Here is a 12,381-nt window from a genome sequence, read left to right on the forward strand (position 1 = left end):
TTAAAACTTGGATTTAAGCTGTATGAAGGCTAATCTAAACTCAGCTCTCCAGGAAGATGGTTTTATGTATATTCGACAATGTAGACACTGAAGTGCACGCTTTGAAGGGGTAAATTTTCGCATAATTTTATATGCGAATTATATGTTATGAAGATGCTTTGTTTTATTTTATTTTAGATTTTATTCATTTATTTGAGAGAGAGAGTAAGATAGAGCACGAGCCCGGAGAGGGTCAGAGAGAGGAGGAGACTTTCACTAAGAAGGGAGCCTGATGTGAGGTTTGGTCCCGGGACTCTGGGATCATGACCTGAGCCAAAGGCAGCCACTTAACTGACTGAGCCACCAAGGCGCCCCTCTCCTAACGATGTTTAAAAAATAGAGTGTAGAGTGTCGAAGCCCTGGGGGTTTCTGAGTTACACATTCCTATATGCAGTGACTGCTCAGAAGAGACCACCCTTTTGACCTGACATCTAGAGACCCGTCTCCTCTCCTCCCTTCTGCTTTGGAGAATGTTACCCAAAACCTGCCTCCTTTCTCTCTTTAGCCCCGTTCCACTAGGGGAGTAATCGCAGAGGCAAGAAGTAGGCTGAGGTGGACTCTCTGATTCCTGCATTACTGTTCCGTATTTTTATCCTTCCATCTAAGAGGTAGAAGGACTTTACAACAGTGGAAGAGACGGTTTCCAGGAGAACTTGTTCTAGATTCCGCAGTCCTGTTAGTGCACTGCTGCTTTAGATTCTTTTCTTTAAAAGGCCTTTTGTGAGCTACGCTCTGGAACCAACCCCGAGAAGTATCTTCTTTAAGTTTGTTGAAAATTTGGGGCATCTGGGTGGCTCAGTGCGTTAAGCCTCCGCCTTCAGCTCAGACCATGATCTCAGGGTCCTGGGATTGAGCCCCGCATCGGGCTCTCTGCTCAGCAGGGAGCCTGCTTCCTCCTCTCTCTCTCTGCCTGCCTCCCTGCCTACTTGTGATCTCTGTCTGTCAAACAAATAAATCTTTTTTTAAAAAAAAAGCTGTTGAAAATTTCAAACAGCTTATTTTTCAATGTCAAAATTGTGGGGTTCCTTTCATGGGATTCATTTTCTTCTCTGTCATTGAACCAAAGTCCGTACCTTGGTGGGCACCTGCTTGTAATAACACGAGCGCGTGGCACATTGCATGTATACTGTGTGCCAGACACTCTTCCAAGCTCCGTACTCCTATGAATACTCCAGTTTCAGCAAGCCTTGAGGTGACATTCTTGTTATCCCCCAGTGTTTAGGTGAGGGAATGAGAAACTTGAGAAATGGGGTAGCTCAACCAAGTTTCCACAGCCAGAAAGCAGTCAGAAGTCACAGGGTGTTTGAACCTAAGATGTTTCCAGATTCCTCCTCTTAATAGCTCAGCCTGCAACAAATTCAGTAAATACTTGCCTGCTTGTCTAGGTAGGTATGCTTCTGCACGAACGTGAGTAGATTCAGGCTTAAAACCACAAGAAAAGTGCACATAAATTTTGTGACTATAAAAGAGTAAATCATCTTAGACAATTAGACCTCAAAAGTTCTGAGTCACAAAAATACCTATTTGAACATGGTATCCTGGGCTGGATCCTGGAATAGAGAAAGGACCTAGTGGAAAAACTGGTGAAATCTGAGTAAAGTCTGTAGTTTTAATTACCATTTTTTTGTTTATGTTAATTCCTCAGTTTTGATGACTACATTATGGTTATAGAAGGTGTTAACCATTAGGGAAAGCTGAGTGAAGGATATATGGAACTATTATCTCTCTTTGGCAACTCTTTGGTAAATTAAAATTACCTAAAAGATTTTTTTAGGGGCACCTGGGTGGCTCAGTGGGTTAAGCCCCTGCCTTCGGCTCAGGTTATGATCTCAGGGTCCTGGGATCGAGCCCTGCATCAGGCTCTCTGTTTAGCAGGGAGCCTGCTTCTCCCTCTCTCTCTATGCCTGCCTCTCTCCCACTTATGATCTCTCTCTCTCTGTCAAATAAATAAATAAAATCTTAAAAAAAAAAAAAAAAAGAAGAAGAAGAAGGCGGCGGCACCTGGGTGGCTCAGTGGGCTAAGCCCCTGCCTTCGGCTCACGTCATGATCTCAGGGTCCTGGGATTGAGTCCGGCGTCGGGCTCTGCTTAGCAGGGAGCCTGCTTCCTCCTCTCTCTCTCTGCCTGCCTCTCTGCCTACTTGTGATCTTGCTCTGTCAAATAAATAAATAAAAATCTTTTAAAAAACAAAAGATTTGTTAAAAAATCTAAAAATAGTATCTGTTTTGATTTAAAACAGCCCTCTAAAAAAAATCTCTCAAGCTAAAATAATTTGCATTGTATTTACATTGTAATCACGTATTTAGATTTTTTTAAATCTGAAAAACTTGAATTAGTTGAAACTGACCCACGTGGAAATGTTTTGAATGGGTGTCTCAATCTTAGATTAAAATGTGTTGAATGCCTTCTAACTTACCATAAGGAAGTGCCTTAAAGAAATTGATCCAAAAAAAATTCAGGAAATAATTTTGCTGAGTAGCTTTAAGAATTTAAGCTGATTGTCCAATATTTTTATTTAAAAACTATTTCTATAATAGATTATCACCCCCCCCCCCCACCAACAAATGTGTTTATCAGTAAGGTGTGTCTAAAATGGATATTTTTCTTGTTTTATTTTCTGGGTGTGTTTGGAAATAGACTGGTGCTTATCTTGACACTGCCCTCCACATCACCTTCTGAAATAATTTGTTTTGGTGTGTTTGGTATGTTTGAAATGTTCCCAATAACCACAGACAGGAAAGTTACACCTGGAAGGAACTGATGGTGATACATGTTGCTACTAATAACTTCTTCCTGTCTCCTTTCTCTTTAACTCTCACCAAAACCTTCTCATCGATCAACATAATTTTCCCAAAATTATTCACAGACTCTGCTGGATAGAGCATAATAATCAAGAACTAGAGATTCCTTGAGGCTTGGGGAATACTATAACAGAGATACTTTTCTGATTTTCTCCCAAATGGTGATGTGCCTTAGTTCAGCAAACCTAGTTCTGCTGTCCTCACTGAACATCATGTGCTCTTAGCTCTTTGCTTTATCACACCAAATCAAAGTGTAACCCAGCCAATTCCTTTCCAACTGTGCTCTACAGAGCTGTGGGGTCTCACGATCCTGTTTCAAAGTGTCTGGAAGAGAAACAGGTGAAACTTGGCTTCTGTTGATACAAGACTAATTTTTTGGTTGTTGTTTTTAATTTGGGGTCCTGGAGAGGATTTTGTTGGGAACAGGAAAAAAAGTGTTCTGTTACCAAATAAAGGGTTTGAAAATACAAGCGCTCGAGGCCTGTTGGTAGAGGGGTTTCCTAGTCTTACTTGTTTTCTGAAATTTCCCTGAGAAGGTCCTCCTGCTCTAGGCCAGCTCAGTGAACTCCTCTTGTTGTTGTTGTTGTTCTTTTTTTTTTTTTCAGGATGACTTACTGTCTTTGAAGGTCGTGAGTGCGCTACATCATCTCAGTATCAAAAGGGCTATCCAGGTCCTGAGGATCAATAACTTTGAACCGAACTGTCTGCGGAGGCGGCCGTCTGACGAGGTAGCACCTGAGGTTGAGATTCCCGCTGCATGCGCTCTCCATGCACGGGACAGCTGTGCGGGCAAAACAGACACATGAGTCTTCATGGGCGGCAGGGAAGGCTTCTGCCATCCTCAGAGCCTCAAGTCCAGCCTCATTACCTTCTCGGGCTTTATTTTCCTATATCCCCCCCATTGTGATGGCTCTACCTGTGTAACCACAAAGATTGTGTTTTAATTTCCCTCCCTCCTTTTCTCGGGTGTCTCTTATTTTCTTGCCTCCTTAAGCCACAGAGTTAAATATCACTCTAGAGACTTGTATTCCTAAAGCACTGCTTCATGAGTTTGTGAAAAAAGCTTGGAACACTGGCACGGATGCCTCAAAACAAAACTGAGATTAGCAGACCCCTTTTCACCTTTTCTGTAAATACTTAGTGGGATGTCGAGGGAATTGTGCTCTAGAAGGCAGACTTTGTAGAAGGTGCAGTTTGAGTGTTTGGGATCCCACAGTCAATGGACTAACGCTCCTTTTATTTTGTTTTACTTTTTTCATAAAAAAGAACATGTTCCAGATTTCATTGTTTATGCACCACACCCAGTGTTCCATGCAATACGTGCTCTCCTTAATACCCACCACCAGGCTCACCCAACCTCCTAGCCCCCTCCCCTCCAAAACCCTCTGTGTGTTTCTCAGAGCCCACAGTCTCTCATGACTGAAGCTCCTGGTGGTTGTTTGTTCTCACAGAACAGCGTCACCCCGTCCGAAGTTCAGCAGTGGACCAATCACCGGGTGATGGAGTGGCTGCGCTCCGTGGACTTGGCAGAATATGCCCCCAATCTCAGAGGCAGTGGTGTCCATGGTGGGCTCATGGTAAAACTCTCTTTTAATTGAAAAACTGACTTCTCATTTTGTTTCCATCAGTCAAATGAGTTAGGACATTATCAGTTTGCTTGTCATAATCCTAGCACCATCAAAGTGAGCCCTCCTGTAACCATTTCTAGGGAGTCTTTACTTTCCGAGTATTTTTCCCCATCATGTATTTGTATCATGTAGGGTTAGATCAGATTTCAATCCATTGTTTCTTATCTTATGTGACCATCTGGCCACTGGTTCTCATGTGAGGCGCAGCACCAAAGGCGTGAAACACCTGCCACATCCAGATTCTATTTCTGCACAGTGATATAAGGAGTCGCCTTCCAAAGGCTCCACTTTGGGGAGCTACAAGCCCTAACTTTGGAATGCATGGATGTTGGGAACGGCTCTACTTCTCACTGGCTTAGGCAAAATAAAGATCTATAGCTTGAAAATCAAAGTCCATGCTCGGTCTCTCTGGGCTGTTGCGGGATCATTGGTGATGACTAAATGAAGGAACTTTGCCAATTACAAAGCGCAGGGCAGACATGCATGATACACAGTGCCTTAAATGACTTTTTTTTTTTATAGGTTCTAGAACCTCGTTTTAATGTAGAAACAATGGCTCAGCTGTTGAACATCCCACCAAGTAAGACCCTCTTGCGAAGACATTTGGCTACTCATTTCAACCTTCTGATCGGGGCCGAGGCCCAGCACCAAAAGCGTGATGCCATGGAGTTACCAGATTATGTACTCCTGACAGCCACGGCCAAAGTGAAGGTTGGTTTAGGCTTCTGTCTTCTAATAACTGGTTAAAGCAAAAACTAAAGCTGGGGCTTGGTTTTGACCTGACTGTCCCATTTTCTGGAGTTTACTGAGTCTTGTGGATAGGTTAATGGTCTGTGCATCTTTAAGAGTAATTAAGAAAATGCATTTTTGCAAGTGTCTTTCTGGGGGAACCTTTGCTCACGTTTATTCTATTAGAGTTAACAGTGATGAAGAGGATGACGTTGGGATGCAGTCAGTGTATTGCCAATGCAGAGTCCATGACTTGGGCTCAAACATTGATTGCAGTTGTTCTATGGATAAATCCAGCAGAAGAGGAAGATTTCTCACACAGATTCAACTTGTCTGGCTTGCAATGAACCAATCTTGCAAGTTAGAAAAAGATACTTAAGAAATGACTCAAGGTAGACCAACAGAGAATGGCTGTTTCCGGGTATACCCAGATTCATGGGTCATACCAAATTCAGATTACATTTTCTTCTTTTTAATCATTTCTCTGTGAACTCTTATGAGTCTGTTATCTCAACCAACTTAATGTGGAGATAGAGTTTATCAGCTCTTCTGCAAATTTGTACTAAGTTCTTTGTATATAGAAATATAGATATTTCTCTCTCTCTCTCTTTTACCTCCTCTACCTGCCTGACACTTTCTCATTAGCTCCCTTTCTCTCTTAAGAGATCTGCCAGATTTGAAACTGCTCAAAGACTCTGTTCTATTTAAATTCTCACCATCAGCCTGATCACCGTGTGCTGAACTGATAGTCTCAGGGACTATGCAGTGACTCAGATGGAGTTTCTCTTCCAAGTATCATTAGAAATTCTCTCTCCAAACAAGCGAGGATTCCTTTAGCAACCTCAGTTCTGTTATGGAAGCATAGCGGGCATACAGGATAATCATAGCTTCCCCTGAAAAGAAAACACAGTTAGGACCATTCTCTTTTCCTGATCTGAGATGGGAAAACCTTGCAAAACTGGATTCATCCCTGAGAAATATCATTGCATTAAGTCCTGTTTAATCAAAAACTAAGGCTCTTGGCATTTTTTTGCGTATCACCGTGACTGCGCAGCTAATTGGGGTGAATAAGTAGAACAAGCTTAATCTTCTGAGATTCATAATCTGGATCATTTATTATATTTGGGCACATCAATCATACACACACAGGGTGCTTTTATTTTTGTCACACCAATTTAATCATCCAATTGCTTTTCTCTGTAAATGGAGTGAATATTTGAATCATGCATATTCTCAATTCTCTGCCATATGAGTTTTATTAAATCCCTGGATGTTTGCTTTTCTTTTAAAGCCAAGGAAACTTACCTTCGGCAATTTTTGGAATCTGAGAAGGAAGAGACAGGAAGATAGGGAAGAATATATTTGTCCTATGGAACTGGGACATCCATCAGGAAGTACCTCTAAACCTGGATTGGACATGCGTCTGTATGACGAAGATGATTTGGACCGGTTGGAGCAGGTAAAGGCAATAGGACATGCCTGTTTTCTTTCAAGTTCCTCCAGCCATGAAACACTAAATGGAAACTTGATGCACTGTGTCTACTAATCAGTTTTTTCTCTAATATCTGAAAATATAATAAGAAAATAATAGTCAATAGCTTCCCAGTTGCTTGCTATGTCCCAGGCACTATCCTCAGCAGTTAACGTATGTCAGCTTTCACTGACAGAGCCTTGTCATCCTCAGTGTAGGGGGAAGGAAACCGAGGCACGGAGAGGCTGAGTAACTCACCTGAGATAGAAGAGCAGCTTGAAGACCTGGGCTTCCAAGCTGCCAGGCTGGGCTGCTCACTGATGTTATACTGTCTCTGGGTTATGGAAATCTGTGTATTAAGTCAAGTGGAAATACACAGCTCATGTAGTCTTTTTCAATGCAAAGTCCTGGATTTGAGTATTGCCCCCTAGTCACCAATCCTTTGATGTCATTGTCAATATCAGAGCATTAGGCTAGAGGTGCCAGGAAAGGGACATTTTGGCTCATTCTTAGCCTCTGGTTGCTGTAACGAAAGGAGGTATCCCCAGAAGTGTTCTGTTGCTCCCAGCCCGTTTCATATCACTTGCATTATTTCTTCTTCGACTTCTCATTTTGCTGTCCTTTCTTTGAAATGATGCAACCGAGTAGGTCACGTGATGGGTGTGTTCTTTACAGATGGAGGATTCAGAAGGCACAGTGAGACAGATAGGGGTGTTCTCCGAAGGCATCAACAATCTAACGGTAAGTCTGTAAAACGAAGTTATAATGTTATTCTACTGGGGCACCTGGCTGGCTCCGTTGGTGGAGCGTGCGATTCTTGATCCCTGGGGTTGTGACTTCGAGCCCTACGTTGGGGGTAGAGATTACTTAAAAATAAAATCTTTAAAAATGAGAAGAAGTTTAAAATAAAAATGTTATTCTAAAAAGATATTTAAAATAACCCCAAAGGACTGCATGTTTTAACGGAGCGTGTGTCGTGCCGAGCTCCTGCTTCCTGTTTCATGACCCCATCCCCTTGTTTTCCAGCACATGTTAAAGGAGGACGACATGTTTCGGGATTTTGCCGCCCGTTCCCCCAGTGCCAGCATCACTGACGAGGACTCCAATGTTTAATCTGAGCACTTGGACGAGCATGAGGAGCCCCTTGGCTTTCCTCCACCTGATTTTTCAAACAACTCAAAGAATCTAGAACAAACAACAGATTATATACAATTGATCATTCCACCTTCTCGGAAATGGACACGGAGGCCTGGGTTGCGGGGGACAGCGTGTGCCTATTCCGAGGACGCCATGAAAAATGAGACACTGGTGAATGAGAGTGTAGTGGTCTGTCCTCTATTTAATGTAAAAATCTGTGATATATTTAAAGTGTTGCATTTAATATGAGTGTTTTACTGTAGCGTTTCACGTTCCCATTCAACAGTACCCAGGATTTGGGGATCAGGAAGCAGTGCGTGGATGATCTCGTCACGTCAGTGTGACAACACTGTAGCTGTCAGCATAGGACATTACATGCTTTCAAAATCCGTGTGTGGAATTTCCTCAAGTGTTCCACGTGCCTGCTAAATGCCAGCGGCCACCTCCACTTGCCACCTCTTGTCCTATTTTATATATTTTTCTAAATACGTGTATATATTTAGTACATAGAAAATAGAACTTTTATTTTGTGACATACAGGAGATGATGAAAAGCAAATGCAGTGCTCCAAACAGTCATATACCAACTGGTCCTCGAAAGGTTGGGATGATCTCTCCTTCTCCAAACTGAATTTTAATGATATTAAAAATGATGTTAATATTGATCATCCCAACTAAATTAGGGTATATGAAATGCCCCTTCTCTGATGACACATCACCCAGTTAATTGTTGAAGAGTTGAAAGTTTCAGCCTTCATCTTGGATCCTTTAGCCTCAAAAGGAAGAACACCAGGGACATTTGAATACTATTAACTCAAATGAATTCAGAAGTTCCCCCCCAAATTTGTAGAAATTTCTGAAGAAATCAGACCCAAACAAAAACCTTCACAGTATTAAGCTGCTTATTTTCCTTCTTGCTGAGTATCTCATGACATCAAAATACTAACCATCTACCTACTGTTATTAATTGTATATTTCTCAGGCTATCAGTGGATGGGATTTTGTTAAGCTGAATATGCATCTGAACATTTCGTCTCAGAGTTCAGTAACGCTGAGGCTGCACAATGAGTTTTAGAATGGCTATATATTGATGAGAAAACGTAATTCATGTTTTTAGCACAGGGCCCAGATGACATTTATTTCTAAAGGAAATAGCGGTGGCAAAAACTTACTGTGTTTATCATTATTTTTAGGGGTAGTCGAAAAAATAACCTATTTTTTATTCACTACTACATCACTTCCCACGATAGCCAACATGGTAAAGACACGTCACAAATTGGTGTGGGGAGAGGCAGTTCAGTATGTGCCCATGGATTTGCTTATAAATTCTATTTGAATATCAGTGGTGTGATCTTGCAAGTTCTTAGCAGGTTACCAAGCTTTTCAGCAAGGGCCTATAATACCAAATTACTGTTTATTCGTGACTAAAATGATCTGATGCTAATAATAATCCTTTACTCTCTACTATTCATTGTCTGGTAACTGTATTGGACTCTTACATACTAGTATTTTTTTTAATGTGAACATATGTCACCATTTGAAAAACAATTTCTTATTCAGACCTGGTTAAAAAAAATATGCCAGAAGACTGTTAGAGATGCCAAATATTCTTTATTCAGGGCAGTGTAACATAACTGATGATATGTGATAAAGTTAAATTTTTTTTTGATGAGATATATTTTATTTACAAAACATTGTGCACTGCTGGTTTTAACATATGAAAAGAAATAAAGTCAGTTGATAATTGTCTCCTGTTTTTATGCTCTGTGACTTTATTTTCCTTTGTGCAGAATACCCAGTAGGCTTTATTTCTGACCTATTAGAACAGTGACACAGATGCTTTATCATTTGCAAACTCCCATAAATTTCATGGGGGAGGGTTATAGCATATATTGACAGGTAGAAATTTGAGGGCTCTGAGGAATTTCTGTACAAAAGGAAATAGGCAGCTGGACTGGGTGGGGCGTAAGGAATCCTAGCAGAGGGGTTATTAGAAAAGCAAAGGGAAATGACTCGCCATCAAAGTTGAAGAAGTTCGTTTTAGAGGGAGATGTATATTCCTTTAAAGAACTAAATACTGTCTTTAAGTAAAATTTGAAAAGCGGAAACCTATCTTGGAAGAGATTGCCCAATATTAGAAGTGGAGTGAACATCGCTAGAGAAGAACAGATGTTTTGGTGAGAGTTAATCATCTCTAACTTAATAAACCAGCAGGAATGTGTGAATACAACACACCTCATTGGCAAACAGAGAGACCGGGCATGTTTGTTTAGCTGTGTGTCTATGTGCTCAGCTACGCCACGTCAATGCTGAGTCGGAAAACTGGGACTGCATTACCAGACATGACTTCACTGTAAAACACTGTAAAACTTCTCCGAAGAAGTCATTCTGCATGAGCTTCATACGTTTGATCTTCGGAAGCAGTATTGATCAGGTGCAGAGGAAATATGGGGCAAAACTCATCGCAACAGTTGCCTCCGAAGGACAGCAAAGAGGATTCCAGCATCTGTGAGGTTGTCAGCGAGGCTATAGTCCATGCAGCTCGGAAAGTGAGGGAGTATCTTGGATTCGAAGATCCTCTGAGCAATCTGTGCCCAGCTTCCAACACTCTGAACGAGATCTTCTTAATCCACTTCATCACTTTCTGCCAAGACAAGGGAGTGGATGAATGGCTCACCACCACCAAGATGACCAAGCACCAAGCTGTACTGTTCGGGGCAGACTGGATTTGGACTTTCTGGGGAGCCGACAAACAGATCAGGCTTCAGCTGGCAGTGCAAACTCTGCAGATGTCTTCCCTCCCTCCTGTGGCATCTCAGCCCTGTGACATGTCCCCTCCAGAATCCAGGGCAGGGGGGTCTTCCAGGAAGAGAAGTCGATTTGATAAGCTTGAAGAATTCTGTCACTTGATAGGAGATGACTGTCTGGGCCTGTTTATCATCTTTGGGGTGCCAGGTAAGCCCAAAGACATCAGAGGAGTAGTCCTGGACAGTGTCAAAAGTGAGACCGTGCGGGGCCAGTTGCCAGGACGGAAGGCCGTGGCACAGTTTGTCCTGGAAACGGAAGAGTGTGTGCCCATCAGAAAGCTGCTGGGGAACTGTCTGAGTAAGAAAGATGGGCTGAGAGAGGTGGGCAAGGTTTATATTAGCATCATCTGAACTGGACGTGGGCAAAGAGACTAAGGCAAAAAGGAAAAAGTATTTCAGCGAGCTCATCCACATGCATCATCCCAGCATGGGATTTTTTTTTTTTTCTCTACCCACCCTCCATTGCAAGAAAATAATCACCTGGATCAAAGCATATAATGTCATGACAACAGGGGGGAAAAAACCCTGCTCATATTGCAGGGAAAATTAATTTATTCAATAATAAAAATGAGAGGAGAGAATAAAGTCAGCCTTGAAGTTTGATTTGCTAAGAAAAAGTCTTTAATTGTTTAATAAGTCTAGAACTGTAAAGTGTAAAATGTATTTTTACTGCTTGGGTGGGAGGTGGCAGGGTGGGGGATAAGCTGGTCCGTGAGACTACAGAATGGGATTAATTACACTGACAGCACCAGTTCGATTCAGGACTCCTAAACAAAACCTCATTCCCTCTCTTCCTGTGAGCTCTGCCCTTGATCCCATCTCCTCCCCAGCTGCTTTCTCCGCGCACAGAGACTCTTGGTAGGATTCACTTTGGGACTTGCTTGAAGTGTCCACTTTCCCTATGCGTTAAACACAGTGACCCCTGAGGTGCCTGGGTGGCTCAGATGATTAAGCATCTGCCATCAACTCAGGTCATGATCTCAGGGTCCTGGAATTGAGACCCACATCAGGCTCCCCGCTTCTGCCTCTCCCTCTACTACTCTGTCTGCTTGTGCTCTCTCACCCGCCCTGTCAAATAAATAAAACATTTAAAATAAATAAACAGTGACCCCTATAGCAATCCCTCGTAATGATGATTAACATGTATCCACTTATAAAAAGCATCTTTGCTTAAAAGCCTGGGTGGAATTGTAACAGTAGTAAAAGAGAGGAAAACTAAGTGAAGCAAAAAGTGCTTAGGAATGTAAATGAAAGATTCATTCACATGATTGGTAAATGCCTAGTTTTATGTCAGGTGTTGTCCTACACCCTTCCAATCCAGTAGTAAGAACAAAGTCCCTACTCTTAGCGATTTCTCTTTTAATGATGGAAGACTGACAATTGACAAATATATGATTATATAAAATGCATCTTAAAAATATATCTAGTGTTATGTGAAAGCACGGATAAAGGGATAGAGAGTGAAGGGGGTACTACTATATATGGGATTTAGGTTAAGGAAGACCTCTGAGAAGGGATAATTGACCAGAGATCTGAATGAAAAGGGAGAGCATTAGTACAGAGAGATCTGGGAAAGAATGTTCTAGGGTTAGAGTACTGCAAAGGCAGAGCCTGAAATGGGAGCAAAGTCAATGTGTGTAAAGCAAAGCAGAGGCGGCTGGTATGAATGGAGTCCAGGGAGCCCGGGAGAGAGTGATAGGAATTGAAATTGAAGTACCCAGCAAATGAAGCAAGCAAATCACCCTTGTGAGGACCCAATTTTATTGTGAGT

The 12,381-nt window shown here is 42.0% G+C and overlaps 2 protein-coding genes across 8 annotated transcripts in view; both read left to right on the forward strand.

Annotated features, from left to right (window-relative positions):
- Positions 1 to 9,556, forward strand: part of LOC131839866 (liprin-beta-1-like) — an 84,199-nt gene extending 74,643 nt beyond the window's left edge. For all 7 annotated transcript variants that reach the window (XM_059187581.1, XM_059187582.1, XM_059187583.1 and 4 more), the window contains 6 exons: positions 3,445 to 3,567; positions 4,291 to 4,416; positions 4,990 to 5,178; positions 6,488 to 6,655; positions 7,343 to 7,408; positions 7,694 to 9,556. In XM_059187581.1, the coding sequence (XP_059043564.1) occupies positions 3,445 to 3,567; positions 4,291 to 4,416; positions 4,990 to 5,178; positions 6,488 to 6,655; positions 7,343 to 7,408; positions 7,694 to 7,780 (759 nt within the window). In that variant the 3' untranslated portion in view covers positions 7,781 to 9,556. The remainder of the gene's footprint in view (positions 1 to 3,444; positions 3,568 to 4,290; positions 4,417 to 4,989; positions 5,179 to 6,487; positions 6,656 to 7,342; positions 7,409 to 7,693) is intronic.
- A 152-nt stretch (positions 9,557 to 9,708) lies between these two features.
- Positions 9,709 to 10,976, forward strand: LOC131839878 (rab15 effector protein-like). The gene has a single exon (XM_059187608.1). The coding sequence runs from the start codon at positions 10,251 to 10,253 to the stop codon at positions 10,959 to 10,961; it is 711 nt and encodes a 236-aa protein (XP_059043591.1). The 5' UTR covers positions 9,709 to 10,250; the 3' UTR covers positions 10,962 to 10,976.
- The last annotated feature ends 1,405 nt before the right edge of the window (positions 10,977 to 12,381 follow it).

Source organism: Mustela lutreola, chromosome 8 (genome assembly GCF_030435805.1).
Source record: "Mustela lutreola isolate mMusLut2 chromosome 8, mMusLut2.pri, whole genome shotgun sequence".
Lineage (NCBI taxonomy): Eukaryota > Metazoa > Chordata > Mammalia > Carnivora > Mustelidae > Mustela > Mustela lutreola.

Bases quoted from the DNA above. Each gene is read 5' to 3' on its own strand.
- LOC131839878 (XM_059187608.1), top strand. From the start codon at position 10,251: ATGGGGCAAAACTCATCGCAACAGTTGCCTCCGAAGGACAGCAAAGAG.